The sequence below is a fragment of the Thunnus maccoyii genome, chromosome 24 (assembly GCF_910596095.1).
Source record: "Thunnus maccoyii chromosome 24, fThuMac1.1, whole genome shotgun sequence".
Lineage (NCBI taxonomy): Eukaryota > Metazoa > Chordata > Actinopteri > Scombriformes > Scombridae > Thunnus > Thunnus maccoyii.
Window position 1 is genome coordinate 9,456,922 of NC_056556.1, and position 26,736 is coordinate 9,483,657.

Here is a 26,736-nt window from a genome sequence, read left to right on the forward strand (position 1 = left end):
ATGCCTTATTTTACAAATATTTATATACATTTATATACATTGTTGTTATCAGCACCCCAGTATTGTGTTGGGTACTTGTTTTGTGCCTGACGTACTTTGCACAATTTTTTTGTTTAAAAGTATCTACATATTGTCAATTTTAACAATCACTTGGACCCTGTTGACTATTATCAAAAAATATACTCAGAGATATTGGAAATGTGGGTATTGGGACAGATCTACTGATTTGTATAATATGTTATCCTCTGTGTCAGCAGAACTCCCAGAGGACTGTGCCCAGGCTGTGGGTGACTCCTGTCCAGCAACGATGGGCCTCACGCTTACCCATGAACACTGTGGTCCTGTTTGTGCCGCAGCAGGAAGCCTGGGTCATCGAGAGGATGGGTCGTTTTCACCGGATCTTAGAGCCGGTAAAGCTGCTCTCTGTGACCACATATCTATTTATGTATAGACGGAAAAAGCAGCACCCTCCTTCACATCACTCTTTCTGCATGTTCTTCTCATAGGGACTGAACTTCCTCATTCCCATACTTGACCGCATTCGTTACGTGCAGAGCCTTAAAGAGATTGTAATTGATGTTCCTGAACAGTCAGCTGTATCCCTTGGTAAGCGTTTCTCTTTTATTGCCTTTTAAGAAAACCACTAATGACACACTAAACATTTGTGTTTATTATCGGTTTAATTAATGGCTTGTCTTTACGCAGATAATGTAACGCTGCAAATTGATGGGGTCCTTTATTTGAGAATCTTGGATCCTTTTAAGGTATGCTGAAGGAATTATAACTGCTTAAACACTCAGAGTACTTGTGCATCAGTACCTGGTCAGTTGTTTGTTCTGCAAATTACTTCTATGTTTGACACAAAATATTAACTAAAATTAATTGCAGAACTATTAAAAAGACAAGAAATGTCTATAACTGATGTTAAATGTTGTGACCATAGCAAGACATTCTGTATTTTAGCCACCAGGTGGTGCCAGATAATTACATTTTTCATGAAATGCTCTCCTTGGAGACTGATCAGTGGTGTCTTTCCAGGCCAGTTATGGTGTAGAGGATCCAGAATATGCTGTGACTCAGCTCGCACAAACCACAATGCGTTCAGAACTGGGCAAACTCACGCTGGATAAAGTATTCAGGGTAAGAAGCAGCTGTACCGCATGCCATGTGTTACAGTTCTTGCAGCAAGGAAATGACATGTACCTTGAACCTGTTGCCTGTCTGGTTTTCAAGGAAAGGGAGTCTCTCAATTCCAACATCGTCCACTCCATCAACCAGGCGTCAGACGAGTGGGGCATCCGCTGCCTGCGCTACGAAATCAAAGATATACAGGTCCCACCTCGGGTTAAAGAGTCAATGCAGATGCAGGTAAGACACACATGTGACTAAGTGTGTTTAAGAAGACATTTCAAGGCAAGTTTGCAGTCAGGATTTCCAGAAATGACAGAACAATCCTACTTTTTCTGGTGTCTAAACTTCTGTTTTCATGCCTTGTATTTCTGGAAAAGTACTACTAATAATGATGTTTTCAGTACCATCTAATTTTCAGGAAACCTAAGTATCTTTTGAGGATTTGTACGCACAAATTATGCTAAATTCAGGCTATTAAATATAGCTTACACGCTTGAGAGCTCCTAAAAGGTTCTGAAAATTATAGCCCCCAACCACCAGGTGATTTTAGGATTATTTTGTTCGCCTGAAGGTGAAATATGTGTAATCCGTTTTTTGTTCTTTGTTCCCTGCGCAGGTGGAGGCCGAGCGTAAGAAGAGAGCGACGGTGCTGGAGTCGGAGGGGACACGCGAAGCGGCCATCAACATCGCAGAGGGTTACAAGCAGGCGCAGATCCTCGCTTCAGAGGGCGAGAAAGCGGAGCAGATAAACAAAGCAGCTGGTTGGTGCAGTTTGACTTAAAGAATTGTTTCCCATAGACTCAGTTACATGCATGTATCATGTGATTATATGTGTAATTAAAGGTTTTGTTAACTTTGGGCTTAGGTTGTCATTACACTTAATCCACAAAGCATTTAATTACCTGCCTGCAGATTGTGTTACATTACACGAGGATCTCAAGGCTCAGACATGAAACAAATCAAACATGGTTGCTAACTGCCTCAGGCCTTTGCATGGGTTTAACCACCGTTCTAAAACAACTTTTAAGTGACGTCTTATTTTTTCTGTGAAATCATGTATTGATCCTGTGTTCTCTCTAGGTGAGGCCCAAGCTGTTTTGGCCACAGCAGAGGCCAAAGCCAAAGCCATTTGTATGCTGTCAGACGCTCTGGCTGAACAGGTAAAAAGCAGATTTTACGGCTTCATTTATCTTTATAGAATCACAGAATGATCTTGTGTTATTTGGAAATATTCAGAATATTCACTGTAACCAGATGTTTGGCTGTGTTCTCCACAGAACGGAAATGCTGCAGCCTCTCTGAGTGTTGCCGAACAGTACGTCTCTGCTTTCTCCAAACTCGCCAAGGAGTCCAACACCGTCCTCCTGCCCTCCAACTCCGGTGACATCAGCGGGATGGTCACACAGGTATGATGTTACCCGAGACTTGCTTTAAAGATGAAGGAACTTAATATTAGAGCTGTAAATCGATTTAAAAACTACATAATCACACAGTTTGCTGTGATTAATCACAATTAATCGCTTTTTCCCTCTTATTATTGAAGCTTGTAATAATAGATATTAAAATGTTAAATGATGGAATTAATGTAGAATCAACACCAAGGAAGTAAATTCAAATGCATTAATAGCATCTTTTTAACACAGATTCTGTCCTGTGAACGACAGATTTCCTGTAAAACCATCAAGGCCATTGACTGTCAGCTTGAAAGACACATTTCTTATATGAACTAACAGAAATAATAACAAAACCCAGGCCTTTAAAATGCCAGTTGAATTTCAAATCCATCAAGGCCAGTAAAATTAGATATCAGCTTAGAGGCCAACAATTTCTTATATGCACGAATATAAATGATAATTTACAACAATAAATGTGTTATTTATGTTATATAATGTTCAAGTGCCAGTTGAATTTCAGCAAGGTCCACAATAGTCCATACAAATATGAAAACTTCAGCAAACTTCAGCCTAACTTACTAAACTACTATTACATGGTCGTCTACTTTCATATGATACCAGTATCTTCACTCTAGCTTTAGAACTATTCAAAATGAACATGTTAATTTTGACAGCACTACTTAATATTTTACCATTCTTTGGGTCACAGTTTGGTGTGTCATGGCAAATTATTGTTTTCTAAACTTGAGGTTTTCTGTGTGGTAAAGTTATTAATTTTAGCGTTGTCTTAGGTGCTTTTAATACATTTATATCATCATTTCTGGGTATAGAATTAAATCAGGACTCCCAATACAGTTCTGGTTCATAGCCAAATTAGTTAATTTTGGGACCCCATTGAAAAGGAGACGATGCATCTCAAGAGGCTCGTCCTGATATAATAAATTTGACTAAAGTTATTTCACGGTACGTTAACAGTCATCTCACTGGTAAAAAATTACAGAATGGTGGTTTGAGCTTTCAAATAATTTGAGGCTCAAAGAAGGTTATTATCAGTCATTATCAAGCAATAAGGGAAACCCCAGGAATCTTTTAAAAAAAATGTGGCATTTTCACAGGAATTTTGATCTTTGGACACATTTAGAAACTATTTTAATGTAAAACAAACAAGTGAAATAAAATGATCTGAACGTTGATATATAGACCTTTTTATAGTTGTTTTGTCTCATCCATTTATGGACTTTCTTCGTCGTACTCTTTATGTTGTAGTTCATGTTCACATCTATGTCGGTTAAGTGTGGATGTAATTAAATAAATAAATACAGAACCACATTTAAAGATTTAAAGATAGCTTACCTTATTTCTTTGGTAAGTTGTCCTAATGTTCTCATGTGACCTGAAATGGAAAAAAATAAGCTTAGAATAGGAAACATTACTATACTTTGTGTCAAGCTCTTCTTCAACTCCTCATTGTAAATTATCACTAATTTTGCTGTAAATTCTCACCATTTCTATAATATGCTGTATTAAATAGTTTCTGCCCTATTCCTCTGCCTTCAGGCTATGACCATTTACAGTACGCTGGCCAAACCAACCTCAAAAGTTGAGAGTATAAAGACCAAGACAGAGGAACCCAGAGAGGAGCCTCCAGTCCAGTCAACATCAACTCAATAGCAGAGGATGTCATTACCGCTCTAAACGGCAGCAGAAACTGAAAATAGAGGAAGCAGTTTTCCATAATTATGGAGTACAATGCCACTGCTGTGTGAGTTCTGCAACTGTGCGGTGCAAAGGGCGCTCTATCTACTGCAGGGCACAGGATGTCGAGGCAGAGGAACGGCACTTGATAAACGGCGGAGCAAGGACGGCTGGGAGAAGAGAAGAAACTGAACCGTAAATTATGTTAGTCGTGTCAGTCAGGCTGTTGTGCCTCAACTAAATCAACTGTGAATGCTGCGAATTATATCTGAGATAAGGACGTTTGCTCGGTCCAGTATCTGCAGCTTCTTAATAAGCCTTAAAGTTCTTTCAATGGACGTTTGGTGGCTGTGACGTTATTTACACATGTGACTTAACATTTTGAGTTGTATTTCTTCACTGTCAGTCTAGCTGGAGTAAAATGTTATATAATTTAAGAAGGAGTTGTTTTCTTTATTTGCATTTTTTTACATGGAAATTGCTTTACTATGATTTTGGATGAAGTTGTAAACTTTAAAGCACTAGGGTGTTGGATTAATGGGGTAATGTCTGGCTGAGGTAAATACAGTATGACCACTAAGAAAAAGAAAAAAATTAAAGATTATAAATGTGAAGCTTTGTCTGTCTATTTCTTAGAGCAATGAACAATTGTGTTTAGATTACAACAGTATGGTTTCTCCGCTGAAGAAATCAATTACTACATTTCAAATATAGAGTTCCAGTTAAAAGTCTGGACACACTTTCTCATTGAAGTGAATGGGAAGATGTGTCCAAACTTTTGACTTGTACTGTACATACATAGAGATCTACATGGAACTTGAGGAACTCTCAGCTTCAGGTTAAATGTTGAAGGGCAGGTGAAGGATTTTTCCTCCTTTACAAACAGTTTTCAAATCCCTAGTTGTCATGAATGCACCTTTAACCTTGACGATTTTATTGTAATTATTACAACTGTATGGTTTCCCCGTCTTAAGACATACCAAGCTTAGCAGTTTTGCTTTACTCTGGCGTGTAAAGTCTGATACAAATCTTCGTATGTTAACTGCGGCTCAACATTTGACGTCAAATATTAACAACTGTATCAGACCTGCTTAGCCTCAGCCAGGTTTGTTTCTGTTTGAGCAGGTTCACAAAGTTCACCTGTCACAGATAGGCATGGCGGTTATTTCACAAACGAAACGGTGATTACTGTGAAGTAGAGCAGAAAAGCTTCAATCAGATTCTAACAGATGTTTATTTCATTTTAATCAAGGCCACGCTGCAGTAAATGCTTTCTGAATTTTGCTTTTTCTGCTTTTCTACAAAGGGAAGGATACAGCTAATTTGCTATTTTGTGTGTACTTTTAAATTTCACAAATCTCTAAAAGGGGCACCACATACCTCATGCATTGTCCTAAAAGAATTTCAGTGCATCAGGTTTTTCCAGCAAAAACGGCCATAAAACACTAATCCAACATTTTATAAGATTTGCACCTGATGGAAAAATTATCTATTTTATCTGTTTTACGTGTCTTTTTCTGACTTGACCTCACTTCTGCTCAGGTTTCAACCGTTTTTGGTTTGTTGTCGGCTTCTAGAGAGGATCATGGATAATAACTATTTATCACAGAGGTTTAAATCATCCCTTAACCCCACCAGGAAAGAGCTAATCCTTTCCTCTTAGACAGATATCCAAGTTAATGCCATCTGACGCATATTCATTCCATGAGTTCATTTTCAAGCAGCAGGTGAACTGGTTTTGTCACATCTTTTGTTTAAACATAAAAAACTACTACTCAAAAAACCACCAGCAAGCCTGTTGCTAAAGAATTATACTGAACAGCACATGACATACTGATAAACGTCCCTTTCTATCGTCTCCACTCTATGCTCAAGGCTCACATGATGAAGTAGAGAAAGCAATGACTGGAATGTGGAATTTGGTTGCTCAGATTTCGACACATAAAGTGTACTGCAAGCAGACACTTGCCATCGTGTGCGTGCATGTGAGTGTGCAGGGTTGTGCGTCTTTAATCCTTTGGAAAGGCTGGCAGTGACTGGCCCAAAAATCGGATGTTTTCTCATTCGAGCGTTTCCCAGACACACCTCTTTCTCCCTCCCAGTCGTTGGCAGCCTCTCTTTAACTAACCGGTGTCTCCTCTTCTCCTTCTTCTTCTCCTTCAGTGTGTCTGTCCGTCTCCATGATTTATTTTACAGTTGCCGGTAACTGCTTTTGCCCTGGAAGGAAGGAAAAAAGGTATCATAATTCAGACAAAGATGTAAGCTCACCTCTCTTTACCCCCTCCCCACCTCCTCCTCCTCCTCCTCCTCCATGACACACAGACACACATGCCCACAGCCTTGAGGCAGAATAGTTCAGGAGGTATGTAAAGTTTGGCTTTTTAAGACCTTGGACGGTCAAGAACAGAAGGAAACAAGGGAGGAAGAGGAAAAGTGAGAGAGGGGGGAGGGAGGGGAAAAGGGAGCATTAAAGATAATGAAGTGTGAGAGAGAAAACAAAGGCAGAAAAGGTGTTTGGAGCTGCAAGTGTGAGGCCGATTTCAGATTAGTCTTGACACTAGAGTAGTGCTTCCCGAGGTCAACATTTTAAAGAGAGACTGGCGGGGCAGCTGGCATGAAGCAGGAACAGCGAAGAAAGAGAGAGAGACAGAGAGAGAGAGAGAGCAAAGGTATTAGCGGCACATAAAAAGGCACTTAAAGCTGCTGTGGGGCAACTCACACGTTCATCACTACTGGCTGCTACTGAACACACGTTTTCTCACACATGCGCGCACACACACGCACACATCCGAGATAACGAATGTGTGAGAAAGGGATGTGCGATAAGGAAAGCGGGAGGACCTGTTTTCCTTATCTTTATTAAAAGTTATAAAGTCCAAAAGTTAAACAAAAGCTCTCCAGTAATTATAAATCTCATAAAAAGGATGATGATGACATGTTTTAAGAGAGTGTGTGTCAGTGCCAAGGCGCTGCTACTGCAGACACTGTGAAGCCTGCAATTTTTGCGGAGGAAAAAAGAAAAAAAAAAAAAGAAAGTGTGCCAGTATAATCAGCTTTAAAGCACGAATCATCTCTCTCAGATCCTCCACTCCGCCCACAACATACAATCCTTCCATTCTTGTATTTTTTCTCATTCACTCCACCAGGACGTCTACACGCAGGACGCAATCCTCCTACTACCACTCTTGTCTTTTTCACTCTATTTGGATAAGAATTTAACACCAAAAGCTGGACTTTTTTTTTTTTTTTTTTAAACAGGATTTGGAATAAGCTCTTCCTCTTTTTTCCCCTCCCTCTCTCTCTCTTTGATGCCTCTCTAAGGATCAGACAGTCTGACAGAAGAGTTGTGACAGATTTAGAAAGTGGCAAAAAAAAAAAGAGAGAGAGAGAGTTTTTTCCCCCCCGAAGGTTTCAGAGGAAGAAACAGGAGATAGATAAAGAGGCAGCGATAATCTGGGAGAGAGAGAGAGAGAGAGAGAGAGAGAGAGAGAGAGAGAGAGAGAGAGAGAGAGAGAGAGAGAGAGAGACAAGGGGAGGGAAGAGCACAGCTGTTGTGTGAGAAGAAGGGAAAAATAAAGATAAAGAAAGCAAGGAGGTGCACAAGTGTGAAGGGCGACGGGGACGACCAAGGCTGGAAGGAAAAAGAGAGATAAATGGGAAAAACAGCAAATAAAAGAAAGAGACTGAGGTACAATTCCAGTTGAAGGTCAAATAAAGAAGAACTTTTCATTCCTTTTTTTTTTTTGATCTGTCTTGAAGACACCTGACATCAATTAAACAACAGTTAGAATGGAAGTGCAGCGTGAGGAGAGGACAGACTTCCTCTGAAGTGCAAGGGGGAAAAAAAAGGAAGAGGCGGCAGCGTTTGACACGAAGAAGAGGAGACGATTCCCTCATCATGTTTTATTCAGCTGGTTTCCCAAATTCAAACAACCTGCGCCGGAAGAGCAACTTCGTCCCCGGATAGAATGAAAGAGAGGAGCGAAGAGATACCTGCCGAGTCTGTGATACCCTCCTTTTCCTCCTCTTCACCTCACACTCCTCCACCTTCCTCTCCTCCTTCCTCTCTTTCACTTTACATCCAGCTTTAAATTCTCTAACTTCCTCCCTCCTCCTCCTCCTCTGCTCTGACATCTCTCCATCTCCTCCTCTCCTCTCCATCTCCATCTCCTCACTATGTGGATACCAGCTTTGCTCCTATGGATTCTTAATATCAGCAATTTCTGCTCAGGACAAGACTATACAGACTATTATCAAACTGGAGACATGGGCACCGAGGTGAGCTATTTAATATGTCTTTCATCAAGAAACACGTGTCTGCCTGTACTTAAGTTTCACTAACTCTTACAGCTTGTCAATTAGTGTCTATAATCAATTACATATGTCATTTCAAAGGTGAAACCTGAATAAAAGAGTGGAAAACCTTAACAAATCCAGATGTATACAGTCCATGACAAATTTGAAAAAGTAAATAAGAAATCTAGAAAATTAAAAAAGAAAGCAGAACAGAGAGAAAGAAAACCCAAGTGACATCATCAGGGTTTAATAAAGGGAAGGGTCTAATGAAAAATGCTATTGAGTTGCACTATGGGAAGTGTAGGATCTAGCATTTTTTGAGTTTGACTCCATAATAATGACTAAAAGTCAGAATATCTCGGCCTATTCTGCTTCAGTTTAGATTTTTTAAAATATGTCTCTTGAGAGTCTTTAGGAAAGCACAAAACTTAATCTGTAGTATCCCCTTAAAAGTGGTTTTTAAAGGAGACACATCATGCACATTCCAAGGTCTTTCTTTTTATTCTGGGGCTCTACTAGAATATCTTTGCATGATTCACAGTTCAAAAGAACTCCTTATTCATCTTATACTGGCTCTTTACGCAACCCCTCAGTTCAGCCTGTGTCTGAAACAGGCTGTTTTAGCTCCTGTCTCTTTAAGGCCCCCCTCCCAATGAGCCTGCTCTGTTCTGATTGGTTTGCTCTTGGTTCAAGCCCAAATCTGATCTGAAATAACCCACAGAACTACTTTAGCAACAAGCCTAGCAACAAAGGCTACAGAACAGACAGTCATTTTTGAGCATGTGTGAACAATCTGACGTCAGTTTGATGGGGAAGTAGAGGTACCTTTGCAAACAGAGCAATCAGAGCAGAGTGAAGCCCTCACTTTTGACTTGCAGGAAGTATTTTTACATACATTCACCTCAAGTTTTGGAACTCTGACCATGTTTAACATAGACATGTGACATGATAACAGTATATAAATGACAGAAAACACAAAAAGCATGTTATGTCTCCCTTTAAATTTAAGTTTTAAGTAACTTCTTGAAGATAGCCAGATCACAGATAAAGAATAAATATCTTTTGCAGTTTGTAAAATCACTTCTCACTGAATCATCATTTAATTTAATTTTACTCACATAAACTCAGTTAGTTTACATAATAAGTTTCCTGTACTAGTAGTAGTAGTAAAGTAGTAGTAGTAGTAGTAGTTTGTTCCTTTGAAGTCATTTAAATCAGACTATGAGCCAGTTTACACTAACAAGTTATCATTTGCTTTGGCTTCGATTTCCATTTTACTGTAAATGCTGCTCATGAGCCAGCCAGGAAACCGTTTAGTTTTCAAGCTCTGTTGAATCCTGACACACTCATACTTCTGTTGAAGTATTTGTGGTTGATTTAAAAGCTTCTGCCTTGTCAAAAACATGAGGAAAGCTGTGACTCATGATGCTCGTTCTGTCATTTCACTCATGTTTTCACAGTGGCGTCGGTTTACTGCCAGGAATTCTGTTTCCTCTCTCATTAAACAAAGTGCACAAATGCACTAGAAGAGCTCTTAAGTAATACAATCCTCTTGGAGTTGAATGAATGAATGAATTGCAGATGGATGGATTGCAGTCACATATTTTGTCTCAAATGTAAATGTATTTTACAGTAATTTCGGATGTAAGATGGGAGACAAATGGGTGTGTTTATATGCGTGTGTCTTGTGCCAGCAGTACACACCCCACAGCGCTGCACTGAACTGCTGGTCATTTGTCCATCATGACTTCATAGTCCCACAGCAATTACATCATGTGATAACTAAGAACACAAAGAGGAATAAAAGAAAGAGGAAATCTGGGAAGACCTTTAAAGAAATAGAGAATAATCCATTGTCTAGTGCATAAATTTCATGTACACATCAATATTGTATGTATGTAGACATTAGGTATGTGTCAGTATCAAACTGTCATGCTACAATTATTGTGTGTATCATAAATAAATGGTATCATCACGATAATTATCAAACTTTTGTGAAATACTACTATAAAGTGAAATTACTGTACTTTACACACCATGATTTCCTTGGATTTAATCTCACTGAACAAGCTGTAGAGTGAAATGTGAAGCGAACTCACCAAAACACCACAAACAAAAGTAGTTTGGTTGTTTATAGTTTAAGAAATTCTGGAAAATCCTGCACACTCACTACACAATCACTTGGACTCACTTAAACAATGAGGTTTGAGGTTTCTCTGGTCCTGCTGTGTCTCTGTTTGAGCAGTAAAAAATGCGAAACCGCTAATAAAGACGCAAGAGGTGTATTGTTACCATCAGACTGTTTCACCACAGTATATCGTAAAAACTGGTTACATCAGCTTGAAAATACCAATATAGAGCCAATATTGTCAAATTTTAAAAGGTATAAATTGCTTTTTATTTCCAATTTTGACCAAAAAAAGAAGGTTTTGTCAAGGTTTTCTCTCTTAATGAGATTGTATCATCAGTCTTTAAACTCTTTACAGTTACAGAGGTAAATTGGTTGTGCTAATATACTAAAACCTGGCTAAAAAACACAGAGCTGACAAGAAGGTCAGACGTTTGAACTATCTTGTCCTTACCTTTCTCCTCTACTCAAAGTATCACAGTTGTAAAACATGATTGTAATAATTGTGAAGCCATGACTTGAATCATAAAGCATACAGTTGGATTTTTTGAGTGTCCAAGTCATCAAGTCACTACGTTTGCTACTGTAGTTTCAGGTGTAACATCCAGACATACTGATGATAAACTACAAGTGTAATTGATCGGATATTCACGGGCAAGATGTTACGATTCCACTCAGAAACATCAAGTAATCAATCACGTCTTTACAGTTTTGCTGAGGTAGATTAACTGTATATTTAGAAATTCATTCAGCTGTTTACAACCGGTGTTGCCCAAGAGATGTGGATCTCTAATATGGCAGCCAGAGACTGCTAGATTACTTTAAGGCTTTCTCTGGCCAAAAGAAGATAAAAGATAAGAGAAAGAAAGAGAGAAATGAAAATGTGCCAGTATGTTTGGATTCCATTTAATCTTGTTTAAATAAGAATTTCATATTTGGCGTCTCAGGTGAGCACTAAAAAAAGCAATAAGGCAAAAAAGTGTAAATATAGGGGGCCAGACAGACAGAAAAACACAGTGAGATGTATGGAGAGAAACAGAGAAGGAGGGGGAGATAAATGGAAAGACTGATAACAGAGATCTGGTTTCTGTTTAGGTAATGCCAGCTCTGCCAGTCTGCTCCCTCTCAGCCTGGAAAACTAAACAACCGTTCCCACCCCCTGAGGGAAGAATTAATATGTGAAACTCAAACTGCCAACTCCGAGCTTACGTTTAGCCCCCCCCCCACAGATAATACTGCAGCCTCTATTAACCAGTCTGTTTCACAATTAACCTCTTATCTTTCATCTATTGTATCGTGACGGAGTACAGCAGAGTCACCTATCATGATGGGTGAAAAATCATTATGGATGACTCACATCACGCATGGTTTATAGAGTGATTTTGTAAACTGAGATTTCCTGCATGGATCTGGTGCGCCACATAAAGCTATCGCTGTACGATAATACTGCGGAATATCTGTTTGGTTCATTCAAGCTGATCTAATGCTGCATTCAAGGACTCCACAGGAGCTTGCACTTATGAGACTAGAACTTGTCTTGTTATAGAAGGCACATTTAAGAAGGGTAGCTTGACGTATTTTACAAGGAAATGGATCAATAAAGCAACCAAAAGGACTTGTAAAATATAAAAACTGGTTAATGGTGCAGGGCAAGCTTGTGCTTCAATGGTTTGCTCAAGGGCACTGCAGCGACAAGTCAGGTATTTTCAAATTTTATCACTTTCCCTAAGGTGACATTTTCTAAAAACGCAGAGTATAACTAGGTATAAAAGGGCACAACCAAAAAGAAAGAAGGAAGAACAAGAACTGCGAGATTAAAGCCAAAAGAAAATTGTCTCTGCAGCTTCCTTGTGTACCCGAATGCAACATCGTGTGTGTGTGTGTGTGTGTGTGTGTGTGTGTGTGTAGGTTAGGAGAGGACACACCATAATAACTAACAGTAGCCAACAGCAACATGTTACAACACATTGGTAGCTGAGGTATTCACTGTGTATCCAGCTCAAACCAGCAAAGCTTACCCTGTAAATTCGACAGTATCTAACAGTTTTTCTCCAAAAAACTCCCTAGCAATTAAAATAAAATATAAAAATAATGAGCCTGAAACTTGTGTCTTGTGAGGCAAATGTTGGTTTTAAGTTTCTGTGTAACTTTTAGCTTCATATTCCTGTGTCCTCATCTCCGATTTTTTACCCCTTTGGTGAAGTTATTCATGAATACAAAGCTTGTTCTGTCGTTTTATGAGAAGGGCTTTAGTGACGTTTCTCAGATCATTTCTGAGAGAGTTATGTATTATTGAATCATGACTGAGAGAGTTACATGTTATTAAATCATGACTGAAAGAATCATGTGTTATTAGAGCCACATTTCGTTCTCCTCTCCCGTCCTCCAGGCTCCAGCGTTGTCAGATGACCAGCCCAGTTTAGAGACGGTGACAAGCGTGGATCAGCTATTACAGCTCCTATACCCTGAATACAATCTGCTTCAGCACTGCCTGAGGAAGAAATCGCGGCACGCCTCACCCTCTTCCTCCTCTTTTTCCGCCTCTTCAGCGAGCCCTTCAGTCCACTCCAACGACGAAGATCTGTGGGGTCAGCCGAGGAAGGAGGCTCTTTACAAAGTTGACGGGACTCTGGCAGGTAAACGCTATGTTTCCTAATAAAACTTGAATTTAGATGATAAGCAGACTAGTGGTATCTGAAATAACACATTTGACTCCACATATATGGTGTAAGGCGTCATTCAAGCTCATAGCCAAGGAGTTAGGACATTTTAAAGTTTTAAAGGGGATGTATCATTTGCATCTCCAGGTCTATATTTATATTCTGGGAATCTACTGGAACATTTTTGCATGATTTACAGTTCAAAAACCCTTATGTATCTTTACACAGCCCCTCAGTGCAGCCTCTGTCTGAAACAGGCGGTTTTACGTCCTGTCTCTTTAAGGCCCCCCTCCCAATGAGCTCACTCTGTTCTGATTGGCCAGCTTTCGGAAGATTCCTTGAGAGGCTACGTAAAGAAACAATAGTAATCAAATTTTGCTTCTTCTTCTCGTTCTACTTCTCAAATACATCCATACATGTTCAAGCCCAAATATGATCCAAAATATGCAAGTGGATAATGTGAACAACCCATGGAATTACAACAAAGTCTACAGAATGGACGTTTGTAGGCATGTGTGAACAATCCGATGTCAGTTTGAAGGGGAAGTAGGAACGTTCAGAGCACGCTAAAGCCCTGGCTTTTGACTTGGAGGGAGCATATATTGTATGTTCTCAAGTCTTGGAACTTGGACTATGTTTAACATAGACATTCAACATTATAACAGTGTATAAATGACATAAAATCACAAAAAAACATGTTATGTCCCCTTTAAATGTGCATTTTGCATCATCTTCATCAGGATCAGGTCTTCCCGCGAAGTTGCATCAGAAGCAGAGCTGTAACCTAAAAAAAATCATGTTTGATGGACAGATTTAATTGTTTTGTTGACAAAAACAGAAAGGTAAATAAAATAAATGGAAAAAAGACAAAAATCCAAGGAATCTAAGACTACATACGCCATTTGAACAACCAGTGATTTCCTGCCATGACCGCAAAACTTCCCAAAGCAGCTAGTCCAGTTACGCAATCACATGTGTTTTCAGTCATCCTAGAGGAGATCCAGCGAACCTCATGCCAGCCCAGAGAGGTGTGCGTTGAGGTGGCCAAAGAATATCCAGAATCCACCAGTCGGTTCTACCTCCCCCGCTGTGTGGCGCTGCATCGGTGTGGTGGATGCTGCACCAATGAAGCCTTTTACTGCACCAACACGAGCCACACGCTTGTCAACAAAACAGTAAGTGCTGCAGCTGGATTTTCCTCTTTCCCTCTTGCATCTACTCTGTTTAGTTCCACGTCAAGAATTGAATTATTTAACATTGCTCCATTACATGACTGTGTTGGTATTTTTCTACTCTTATACCTCAAACTGCCTCAGAAAAAGAGAAAATCTAGCCAGTTATGTAAGCTCATCTGTATCACAATCCGCCCTTCTGTAGTGGGACACCCTTTGGCTGCAACTGGACATCAAGTCCATACAACACACACACAGTCACGCATAGTTGCACAATCTTGCAACCATTACATCAGCTTCAAGCAGAAATACTTAGTCACAACAATAATAATGTGATGAAAGCAGTAAAAGATGAATACAAAGGAAAACAGCAAAAAGTACTGTGTTTCTTCATACATGCATACTTCTGACTTTTGTCTCTCCTCCTGCCAGTTGATGGAACTGTCCCCGCCTAAGATGGAACGCTCTGTTGTCATGGTAACCTTTGTCAACCACACTTCGTGCGAATGCCTCTCCAAACGGCCACTGCACTCCATCATAAGACGAGCCGCGACAGATTACCTGTGAGTGAAAGTGAAGAGGGTGTGTGTGCGTTTACAAAATATATCTGAGTCAGTCTGTGTATCCATGTATTTATAATAAGTGTATTGGTGTATCTGTGTGTGTTTGTGTGTGTGTGTGTGTGTGTGTGTGTAGGTGTTCCCCTCCTGAGGTTCCCTGTGCTTCAGGGTTATTATGGGATCCAGTGAACTGTGTGTGTGTTTCTACAGACGCCATAAACTACTCTGAGAGAGAGACGGGTAAGACTACATCAAGTTAGACAAATTAATCTGTTTCTGCTGCCTTTTCAGACTACAGCTGTGGCTTTTGGCTGTCAGGATCCCCAAGATAATTAAAGGGATAAGAAAGAAAAACAATATTTCTGTCACACAAAATCATGTTTATTTCTTTCTAATATTTCTCCAACTTTTCTTCACTTGTCAAAAAAAAAAAAAACAGAGAAAAGAGAAAGTGCACAGCTTTCATTAAAGGTGCACTCCAGCAATTTAGTATTGTCTTTCCATAAATTCACAGGACTTTCAAGAGATAGATTAGATTAGATTACAAAAAAATAATCAAAATCGAAGCAGCAGAACTTGAAATATTCTGACTTTTTGCCTCAAGTGTAGTCCGAAAAACAGTGGATCCTACATTTCCCATAATGCAACTCACTAACATCTTACATTAGGCTCTCTCTGCCCTAGTTTGAAACACACGCTTGCTGCTAAAAATGTATCATCTGTGAGCCCAGATAACTCCGGTGCCTCCAGCGCCACAGAAGACAAGTTCACAATAATAATAACAATAATAATAATACATTTTATTTATACAGCACTGTTAAAGGCACCCAAAGATGCTTAAAGTTGAGTTTAAACTGAGCTAATAAAATTGGTGCAGTGCCACTTTAAGGACATAACCAGTGATGACAGTGCTTCATTTTAAGGGAGTCACAAGCCAAAAAAAAAAATGTCTATCATCTATTTTAGGTCCTGATTTAATACTTTAAGACATGAAAACTAGCTTTGCACAAGTTACTTTCTTAGAGTTAAAAGAAAATGAAGCAGCAAATCAACAGCAAATAGTCACTACAACTGCAACATTATATTCTGAAACCAGCATGTTAAGCAAGAAACCTGCAAAATTTAAATCAAGCAGTTTATTGCAGACCAAAAAGACAGATTTACCTCATAGGTTAACTTCTGTAGTCAAAGCAATGTTTGGAAAGGGTGATAACACTGCAGCAGGTTCAAGATGGGACGTCAGACAGAGGACAGCAAACACAACACCAGGTGATTTCACTGATTAGCACAACACAGCCAGAGAGGAAGTAACTAGTGAAATCACCTGCTGCAGTTTGGTAGAAGTAAAAAGCTGCACACCCTTAAACATTTAGGCATTACAGTGTGCCAGTCCTGCAACAACAAGTGCATGAATTATACCCCAACATGTTGCAAACAAACACCAGAGGCCAGTGAGTCGTCTATGAATGGGTTTCATACATTTTTAGGAATGTTTAGATAATGATTGTAATTGTAATAAAAAGAATGGCACAGGATACATGTCATTCATGAGGATGTGGCTGCACTTTAAAACCAAAGGAAGCTGGTTTGGGGATGTGAGCCAGGTTCTGCTAAAATAGCCTTTTTCAAAAAAACTCCACCACCGCAGCCAGGTGATGAGTGCCAGGTGATGATGATGATGAGGTCTGAGCGGTAAATGAAATTACTTGGAAATAATTCCCACTGAGGGAGTGTTTATTCAACTGCAACATGAGAAGCGAATGTGTCTTTGTGGCATTTTACTTGTACATTCATGCAGCGAGTGGTTGAATTACAGTGCCTACCATCTACTTTTTGCTTTGTGTAATAATGAAATTGACAAACCTGTCTGTCTTTTTGTGGCTTCCAGAGGCGCTGGACTCGGGGCTGCTGGCTCTTTGTGGGCCCAACAGGGTTTTAGAAGAGTCCACCTGTGAATGTGTCTGTCGAAACGGACTCACTAAGGACAGCTGCGATCCAGGCTGGAAACTGGACCATGACACCTGTGAGGAGGGGTTTAAGTTAATGAAAAATATTTTACAATATTGTGTCTTTTAAAAGAAAATTAAAGGCGTAGAAGAGAGTCTTTACACTCCATTTGCACAATAGGTACTGCCACATGAAAAATGATGCCAAAAATGTTCAAAAATACCTTTTTAAAAGAAAAAAATCTGCCTCTGGCCTTAGTTTCATGAGGATCTATTTACTGTAAATGCATCAAATTCCTAAGAAAAAGGCTGTAATTCTGAGGCAACCAGGCACGATAAAGCAAGGAAGGATAAACACAGATAGAAGGAAATATTTGGGAAGCAGAGCGTTATGAAAATGTCTAACAAGTCAGAACCTGACCACAAAATATTTAGCCCAGCAAAACTGACAGAAGTGCACAATGCAATATCTGATTGGTTTTAATTCATAAAAGGAGCAAAATGTTTAGTTCTGCAATTCTGTCTTGCTGCAGGTGAATGTCAGTGTGAAGGTCAAGGAGAGGGGAAGTGGTGCCCTGCCGGCCAGCGGTGGGATAAGGAGCTGTGCGGCTGTGTGTGTGATGCAGTGTGTCCCGGGAATCAACCCCTCAACCCCGACACCTGCTTGTGCCAGTGCAGAGAGAGTCCAGAGTCCTGTCTGCGGCAAGGCAAGAGGTTCAACCCCAACACCTGCAGGTAGGCCGAAGAAAAAAAAAAAGGCAGACCAGCCCGATTTAGTATTAAAAAAGTGTGTTCGGTCTGGTTTCAAGCCCCCGTGATGGGTCTGAATTTCTCAGCTTTGCACTCTAACCTCCCTGTGGGGAGAGGGGAAAGCAATGGGAGAATGTCTCCTTTGGGGGATGAAATTATCCCAAGTATCCACACTCTGGGCCTCAGCCACTGAGGCCGTTAACTTTTAGAAATCCCTGCTGAGACTAAAAAACAAAATGGCAAATGGCAATAAAAACAGCATCCATTCTTTACGTAATTGTACCCTTATCATTTAAATTGGGCCACCACATTTTTTTTTAAAGTTATAAGCCAAGTTAAGCTGCCTGATATCTGTGTGTTTATACATTCAGTTTAATTCTAAAAAAAAAATTAAAAAAAAGAGTGTGAAGTTTGGTTTCGAGGCTCCAGGCAAAGCAATTCATTGTTTTTGGTTTCTCTTCCTGCTTCTACAATTGCGTAAAAATAAAAATCCCTGAATCCTGAATTCAGCTGTGCTACACAATCTTACCTGCATGTTGAGAAGCCCAAGACGCACTCAGACTCATTATAAAGACTTTTACGAGAGCATAAATTATGTTTGTGGTCATTTTGCGCAAGTGTGTGATGTAACATGTGGTCTGAAGCTTGTGGTCAGAAATAACCATGATAAGTACATTGTGTTTCAATTTATATAACTTTGCCATAGTGACAGAATTGCACTGACGTGATAGATTTCTGAGCAGGTTTTTACTGAGAAATGTATACTTTGTTGATAATTACAATTTATGTGTGTTTTGTTTATGTGTGCTTGTTGCCTAGCTAATGTCAGTGTGTCGCTCACATTTGTTATGGTTAACTGAGTTCACTTTTTAAAGCTCAAACTCAGTGTTTTGGGGTAAAAACTGTTGCTATGGACGAGACAGTTCCTGGTTTATAGTAATTTAAGTAGTTAAACAAATCCATCATATCACTATTTACTTAAATCAACTGTGTTTGGGGGATAGAAGGCCAGCAAAAAATGTTTTTATAAGCAGACATGGGTCATGTTGAGTAGTATCTGAGCATAACTAAAGTGGTCAAAATGAAATGTGTGATGAACATCTGCATTTCCAAAAAGTCTCAATGGACATGTCATACATTCCACACTTGAAAAAAGAGGAACTTTCCTTCTCCACTTTCTTTCTATCAGATGTTTCCTTATTACCTTTTATGGACATGTGGCGTCCTAAACATTCAGCCATGTTCTCAGCTGCGTGTGCGTGTAATGCATGCGTGTTGTGGTTCCCACAGCCGGCATGCAAGAGGCCTCTGACCCGAGAGGCCTGCTGAGAGATAGCGAGCAGAGCAGCGATCAGACAGGCGGGCAGGCACAGAGACAGATGGAGTGACAGGCACATAAGAAAAACACATAAGCAGACATGAGCTTTGACATGAGCGGCGAGTATTTGTATTGGTGACTTTACACATGTGGGAAAGTTCACAAATGTACATATAGGCGACCTTTCATGCCAGAGAACATTTTCAGCTTACGAGGGCTGAAATAAAAAAAAAGATCAAACTGAGACTCAGGATGAGTTAGAGTTCCTTGATTCTCAAGCTTCCCGCTTCACTCAATTTGCCTTTTTTTATCTCAAAAAACAAATTAAATTATCTTCACATTTAGCCTTAGTTATAACTTAGGCTTTTACTAAATTTAATTAAAATGGTTTGCACCACACAAACAAAACTAAACTTACGTGGAGTATTTACTACATGTTAAGACCCAGTAACTACCGGATGTAACAGTTGCGCAATGTTATAGCAAAAGTCGACACATTTGACCATACACATGATTAAATACTGTTAAAAAATGATATAAACCGGTAAATTACATTTCAGAAAAGTAACACAACATACCTCACATTACGGAATGTTACGCTAATGTAGCATAATTTCATTGTAATCACATGTAAACTGCATGAATACTAACTCTGAAATTTCTCCATGTTAGCACTTAGCTATAAACACAAACGTTTCCTAACATACATTACGTAAGTCTTTTTTAAATTAATAGAGTTTGATATTTTGGGAAATACACTTATTTGCTTTCTTGCCAAGAATTAGCAGATGTCTGGGACTATTTCTTGGCCGGGTGCAGTGACTTGTCGGAGCCTTGCATTCAATTCATTTGTTTTTTTCACTGTAGCTGCGTCTTCCCTGCATTCAGTTATGCTAAGCTAAGCTTAGCTTCTGGCTTTACCATACAGACATGAGAATGGTAACGATCTGCTAATTTAACTCTTGGCAAGACACAGAATGAGCATATTTCCTAAAACATCAAACGATTCTTTTAAAGACCTATTTGTTCTCTTCTTTTGTTCAGTTTTTAAAGTCTTAACTAGCTAAGACATTTCTTTGATGGCCAAATTTTAGATGTATGACCTAATTTTTTAAATGACTGGTTTGAAACTTAGAATGGATTTCACGCAAGTACTTAGTATGGATTTATATCTCCAACTCCAAGTTCAAGAGTCCAACTCTTCTACTTGTTCTTTGTCCATCATTCCTTTCATTGCCTATTTTTTTAAGTTTGATTCAACATCTGGTCACAGGAGGTGGTGAGAAGACCATACACCTACTGTGATTTTGAAGGGGAGAGTTCCCAGAATTGGCTGTATTCAGCCCTTCTCTTGAGAAATACTCCCTCCCTGTCTCTCAGAGAATCTTTTGATGCACGCACAAATAAAACTTGGACCAGGGTTTATCCAAAAGGGATGTGAAGATCTGAATAATCAATAGTATTCATGCCAAGGGAATATAATCCCCCCTGTGTCCTCTTTTTATTTATCCCCCCTCTCATCCTCCCTCTTTCTTTCCATCCACCCTTCTCTCAACCATCTCTATCTTTTTGTGTCTTCTTGTCCCGCTTTTTGCTCTATTTCCTTCTCTAAACTCTCTCACCTCTACTTCGCCTTCATCTTTCCATTTTCCTCCTGACCTTGTTTTTTCTGGCTTTCTTTCCCATCTTCCAATCTTTCTCTTGTTCTTCCCGTCTCTAGTTGTTACAGGCTGCCTTGCAGGAAGCCCAGACGTGTGTGCCAGGCTGGGTTTTACTACAGTCACCAGGTCTGCCAATGCATCCCCAACTACATGAGGCCTGAGTGGAATTAACCAATCACAGGGAGCTGTGGAGAGGAGTAGAGCTAGATGCCAGCGGACTGCAGACGCCACCATTTATTGTCCTTTAACCTGAGGCTAGAAACTTTTTGGGCAAGGAGGTGAAGCGCCTCTTGACTGGAAGGGCACGAAGGTGGAACTACAAATTTATTGGATTATGACAGACTACAATGGCACTTGGAGGAGTTTTAATAATACTATCGGTGCTCTGACACTCTTCCAAAAAAGCTAGCATCCAAAGGCAGATGTGGGAGCTGCCCAGTGAAATAAAAAGGCAAAAACAGCCACACATATGCAGTAAAACCAGTGAAAAAAAGAGGAAATGAGGAAAGAAATTGGACTCTGTGGGACTCTGTCTGACAGTGCCCATGTGTTGGCCCTCTTCCCAACGTTAATAACATGATCCTGACTGAAAGCAAACCAGTCACACCTGACAGCAGTGTGACAGCAGGGCAGGACGGACCAATCAGACTCGAAAGCAAGCACTGATCCCCGCTGCAACGTGTTTGAGCACGATATTCAACCACCCCACTGCCGCAGAGGCACCACTCATGACTGTGTGAAAGTGGAATGAGATAATAACAGATCAGACTCCATGCTTTTTTTAGTTTAAATAAGCTTTAGACAACTTCACACTTTGGCAGCCTTGAGGGACGAGATTTTCGAGAGGTTGAAGGGATTAATGTGCAGAAATCATGTAATGTGATGTCACTGCATGTTGCTGGGGCCTTATATTCACAGTTTTAGTAGCGGTGGTAATAAGGACATTATCTTTTAGTAGCGCATTAAGAGAACAATTCCCAACACGAATAGGTTGTATCTGTTTTGATTTTTTTTATTTGTGATAAAACTCAACTCTCTCCCTTTCTTTAACCTGAAATCTGAGAATAGAGTTCTTGTCAGACCTTGTTTAAAGAAATGCTGATTTAAACACTCCCAAGGGCTATTATACCCTCCAGTTTCTACTTGCTTCTACTGTAGTGCTGCTCTTTGAAGGTTTTACTCAGACATGGCTGAATCACAATGGATGGTAACACTGGCAGAGTTTAGTCATTCTACCTTTCGCAAAGATACAGTTCTTGTAATTTAACTTTACACACTCTTGAGTAATATTATTTGTAAATATTTAATTTTTTCATATTTAAAACATTTTTAAGATGGACTCATCTGTTGTTGTAAAATACTGTATTTAAGTCACTATCATAACTAAATATTTTGGATTGAAAGTATTTACATGTATTTGTACTCCAGCTGTTTTAATTATTACAGAGAAATTGAATTATGTTTTTAATTATCCGTTTTGCCAGCACTGCAAAAAGATCAATCTTAACAAGTAATTTACTGGTAATGCATTAAAAATATTTTAGGGGTCAAAAGGACAGTAAATGTTAAGATGAAGATTTGTTGCAGTGTAGCAGTGATTGTAGTGTTTGTGCTGTGGTAGCCCACTTCTGCTACATGGATATAGAGAAAAACTTTATCATGACACTATTAAATATTTAAAATTGTTTTGAAGTATTGATTAAAAGCCTTGTCAGACCGATGCATTTGTGGTGACATTTTGTTAAGATTGAATATTATAGTGTATTTTTGGGGGGTATATTGACAACAACAGCCTGTGAGCAAAATAAAACATACCAACCAAACTCTGTTTAATCTTTACACCATTTAAGAAATAACAAAAAATGCACTTTTTTGTCATTTAACTGTTCTGTCTGTGTCTGTCTAGTGGCAAATATGTACATTCTGATAGAGAATACCAAACTCCCTTCATTTTATGTAAATGTTGTATTATATATTATATTATTTAGTTTTTTGCATTAAAAAGTCCAATTTAGTGTTAAAAACTGTCAGAATAAGCCTTTAGAAAACCTGTGTGTAGAGAATGTAAACTTCTCATTTCATTATTAACCCCCCTGAATCTCTAGGAATATAAAACATTAATTTCAACAACTCTTCTTTGAATTGAAATTCGTTTTAAATGTGTCACTGCTCCTTTAAAAAGGTCTATTGCATGAGAAATGCACATTACATGCTCATGTTTCAAATGACAATATAGTGAAAAGCCCCCCCCCCCCCCCCCCAACCACTCCGGACACACACACACACGCACACACACACACCTGTGGGAAGGAACTTGACTCTCCTTGTGGTCTCCCGTTTCTTCTTCTCCCTCTGTCTGTGTCTACCACAATAAACAATATTGACTCGGATGAAAAACAGAGAGATCGCCTTTCTGTCTGGGCCTGGTGAATGTCTGCCTTCTGAACTGCCTCAACACTTGTTTGCCTGCATCATCAGCTGATTACTGTGCATGATTACAGTGACTAATGGCCAAACACTAATTACTAAAGTCAGACATACAGAGCCTCATCTAACAAAGACATTTTTAATCTCTGATCATTTGTGTTAAATACCTTGACTCTGATGAGACTCGGCAGGGTAAGTATCCACTTTGGCTGCTCTGTTGACATTAACAGTAAGTAAAAAAAAAGAACAGGAAAAACAGAAAAAAAGGATGAAACAGAGCAGGAAAAAAACTTTCAAAAATATATACAGACATAACACACATACGAGCACAGAAAGCATACAGCAACCAGTCACCAGCAAGAGCAAACCCTTGAAGTTATCAAATGTTATAGAAAGGACATCCAAAAAAAAAAGTGGGTTTTTAAATGTTGTTTATAACAGTCAACAGACTCAGCTGATATAATGGGAGGGGGGAGATTGTTCCAAAGTCTGAATGTCAGGGCAGCAAAAGCGCAAGCAGGTTCATTTACACTTGCAATGGGATTTATTTCACAGAAAAGCTGAATGTCATTCTCAAGAAATGGTGCCTTTGTTTTTTTGTTCAAAAATGTTCTCAGCTGTTTGGTAGATAATGTTCTTGGGACTGTTAACGACTCCCTGTTCTCTGGAATTTTCCCCACAAGTCTCAAACATACTATTAACACCATTGTTGAAAAAGAGTAATCTTAATCCATGTGTTTTTGAGAACTACAGACCAATCTCAAACCTTCCATTCCTGGGAAAAATTCTTGAAAAGGTTGTATGCCAACAATTACATATGTATCTGTCGTCTAACAATTTGTTTGACGTTTTCCAGTCTGGTTTTAGAGTTAAGCACGCTACAGAAACTGCCCTGGTCAGAGTTGTTGACGATCTTAAAACTAGCCAAGGCAACCATAAAGTCTCTATTCTTGTACTTCTCAACCTCAGTGCAGCCTTCGACACAGTTAACCATATAATTCTTCTTCAGCACCTAGAACACTGTTTAGGCCTTAGAGGCACTAATTGGCTTTCTTCCTATCTTACTGGAGTCCCTCAAGGATCAGTTCTTTGCCCACTGCTGTTTAATTTGTACATGTTTTCACTTCGTCCATCATTCAGCAATGTAATATTTCATATCATTTCTATGCTGATGACGCACAGTTATACATATCTGTTTCTACCAACAACCTTCGCCCATGGACTGTAAAAAATGTCACCCATTAGTTTGGGAATCTCATTTGCCAATTTTTTTTCCCAGGATGGCAAAGTCATGACTCAGCCTACTCTGCCTCTGATTGGCTAGTACTCATTGCCTTCATTTGTTGGGTTGGTTAGGCTCAGGCATGAGGAGTGAGATTGGTTAAGGTTAGGGTAAGAATATCTGGGTAAGCTAATCAGAGGCTGAGTAGGTATGGGTCATGACTTCGCCATCCAAGGAAAAAATATGTCGCCTCCTGTTTTGCATTTCGACTGTCACCATCTTGGATTTTTGGAGCCAGATGTGACCATATTTGGACGAGAGGGTGGAGCTGATCCTAATGCTAGCTGCTGCTTGGTTAGCACGGTGCATTTACAATCTATGGGTAACTGTGATAATGCTAATGCTAATTTTTGCTAGCGAAGAACAGGCTTAAAACCATTAAAACAAATACTCACCGGAAAAACTGGAAATCCAACTCCTTAAAGGGTCTTTTAGTTAAACAAAATGCTGAATAAGACTTTGTAAGTGACCAATATGCCACAATTAACTTTTGTGAACTGGAGAAACACTGAAATAGTGACGACTACACCTAAATGCTGAGAATCTGGGGTTACGCCATGGTTACATTACCAAACCAACGTTGTCGCAGTGGTAGAGTCTTGCCTGCAATGGCACCGTCCTCTCACTCAAAGCAGCCACACCCTTAAATATGCCTAACTTTAAGCCTTAATACAATTTAAAAAGGTGAGTTATATAAAAATTCACCCCCCGCCCCGTACAGTTGTCATGGACAGGTAAATCAGCGACAGAGACCAAAACTGTTTTTTGTACCAGGCTGTAAACATGTTTATTTCTGCTGTAAAGTTGGACAATTTAACATGGGGACTGACTTGCTTTTGGAGCCAGCCTCAAGTGGCCATTCGAGGGACTGCGGTTTTTGGCACTTCTGCATTGGCTTCATTTTTCAGCCCGGGAAGTTGCTGCATCCAATGCATTCCAGATATCAGATATTAGATGGCCACAATTTTTTTATAGCTAAATGAGGACAAAACAAAGATTCTTTTGGTAGGTCAGAAGGCTTTGAGCACCACATGCACTCTTTGTTAACTCCCCTTTTGGTAAAGCCTTGTGAGCATGCCAAAAACTTGGGTGTGATTTTGGATGCTAATCTTAAATTCCAGAGGCACAAATCTCATATCTCCAAGACTGCCTTTATTATCTCAGAAATATACCTAAAGTTAGATGATTCCTGTCACAGTCAGACTCTGAAAAAGCTCTTTCATGCATTCATTTCTAATAGACTAGATTACCGTAATACATTTCTTGCTGAACTGACAAAGCAGGTACAGTAGGGTCCAAAAGTCTGGGACCACTTTCCCATGGGAAAGTGGTCCCAGACTTTTGGACCCTACTGTATTAAATAAATTCCAGCTCATTCAGAATGCTGCAGCCTGATTTTAAAATACTTCTTATTGTTTTTAAATCTATGAATGGCTTAGCTCCTTCCTACGTTGTTGACATCCTCACTGAGTACACACCGGACAGATCCCTCAGATCAGGGGTTTTCAAAGTCTGAGCCTGTGGGCCTCCCCTCAGACAAAGCTTAGAAAAAGGTGCCCCCTCAGCCCCCCTTAGTTTACTTACTTAATTTTGCTCAATTCCTGGATGCCTATGGGATCGTGATTATGTTATTTGATCCCATAGACACTCAACAATTGAGCTAAGATAGCCTAATATTGCTGTTTGGCATACTTCAGATTACATCAAAAACATAAAAAAGGTCTGTCTGAAGGCATTTATTAGTTTCTGACTCTGGTAACTACTGTACGTCTGAACTCTCTTTAACCAAATCACACACATTAAAGCTATTCTACGTGATCTCCTTTTAATAACTAATGTAATATTTTTTCACTTCCCTTCACTGAGCCTCCCCTGAAACTGTTTGGAGGCCCCCTGGGGAGGCCCGCCTCCCACTTTGAAAATCTCTGCCTTTGATCGTCAAGCGAAGGTCTCCTCACTATACAGAATACATTCTAAATGGCCTATGGTGCCTTCAATCTTTATGGTCCTACTTTATATGTATATCTTCTATGTTTTTGTCATGTATGATCCACTTTTTTTTTTTTTATCTTGAAGCACATTGAGTCTCTGCCTTTCATATGAAATGTTCTTTATAAATAAACTTGACTTGACTTGACTGTTGCGATAAAATTACCCTGAGAAGTCACTGAAATTTCAGGCGTACAGAGTTTGAGCCTGAAGCAGTTGGTAGAGATCCAGGTCATCTGAGTGCAGCTGTGGGTTCAGCTTCTTCTCAAAATTCAAATTTCAAAATATGGTTATGGGAGTGATTACTGTAAATTAAAAGGTCACAAC

The 26,736-nt window shown here is 39.5% G+C and overlaps 2 protein-coding genes and 2 long non-coding RNA genes across 5 annotated transcripts in view; 2 read left to right on the plus strand and 2 right to left on the minus strand.

The window, feature by feature from the left end:
* LOC121891776 overlaps positions 1 to 1,290 on the minus strand; it is a 15,165-nt gene extending 13,875 nt beyond the window's left edge. For both annotated transcript variants that reach the window (XR_006094151.1, XR_006094150.1), the window contains exon 1: positions 1,204 to 1,290. This is a non-coding gene — a long non-coding RNA (uncharacterized LOC121891776). The remainder of the gene's footprint in view (positions 1 to 1,203) is intronic.
* The window catches only part of LOC121891771 (stomatin-like protein 2, mitochondrial), a 7,508-nt gene extending 2,677 nt beyond the window's left edge, over positions 1 to 4,831 (plus strand). Inside the window, exons 2-10 of the mRNA XM_042404336.1 lie at positions 258 to 410; positions 507 to 606; positions 706 to 764; positions 1,039 to 1,140; positions 1,234 to 1,368; positions 1,748 to 1,892; positions 2,212 to 2,291; positions 2,409 to 2,537; positions 4,083 to 4,831. Of these exons, the coding sequence (XP_042260270.1) occupies positions 258 to 410; positions 507 to 606; positions 706 to 764; positions 1,039 to 1,140; positions 1,234 to 1,368; positions 1,748 to 1,892; positions 2,212 to 2,291; positions 2,409 to 2,537; positions 4,083 to 4,196 (1,017 nt within the window). The 3' untranslated portion in view covers positions 4,197 to 4,831. The remainder of the gene's footprint in view (positions 1 to 257; positions 411 to 506; positions 607 to 705; positions 765 to 1,038; positions 1,141 to 1,233; positions 1,369 to 1,747; positions 1,893 to 2,211; positions 2,292 to 2,408; positions 2,538 to 4,082) is intronic.
* LOC121891775 lies at positions 3,825 to 25,062 on the minus strand. Its single transcript, XR_006094149.1, has 7 exons — positions 24,816 to 25,062; positions 23,306 to 23,352; positions 23,012 to 23,073; positions 18,937 to 19,057; positions 16,900 to 17,057; positions 6,306 to 6,437; positions 3,825 to 3,918 (listed from the first exon to the last, which is right to left on the minus strand). It is a non-coding gene; the product is annotated as an uncharacterized LOC121891775 (long non-coding RNA).
* Positions 7,328 to 22,885, plus strand: LOC121891770 (vascular endothelial growth factor C-like). The gene is made up of 8 exons (XM_042404335.1): positions 7,328 to 8,498; positions 13,034 to 13,280; positions 14,289 to 14,479; positions 14,909 to 15,039; positions 15,173 to 15,276; positions 16,925 to 17,059; positions 17,516 to 17,717; positions 20,771 to 22,885. Exons 1-8 carry the CDS (start codon positions 8,397 to 8,399, stop codon positions 20,880 to 20,882), a joined length of 1,224 nt encoding a protein of 407 aa, XP_042260269.1. The 5' UTR covers positions 7,328 to 8,396; the 3' UTR covers positions 20,883 to 22,885.
* Positions 25,063 to 26,736: the final 1,674 nt, after the last annotated feature.

Bases quoted from the DNA above. Each gene is read 5' to 3' on its own strand.
- LOC121891770 (XM_042404335.1), top strand. From the start codon at position 8,397: ATGTGGATACCAGCTTTGCTCCTATGGATTCTTAATATCAGCAATTTC. The intron at 13,281-14,288 runs GTAAACGCTATG...ATGTGTTTTCAG, and splicing joins AGTTGACGGGACTCTGGCAG to TCATCCTAGAGGAGATCCAG. The intron at 15,040-15,172 runs GTGAGTGAAAGT...GTGTGTGTGTAG, and splicing joins CGAGCCGCGACAGATTACCT to GTGTTCCCCTCCTGAGGTTC.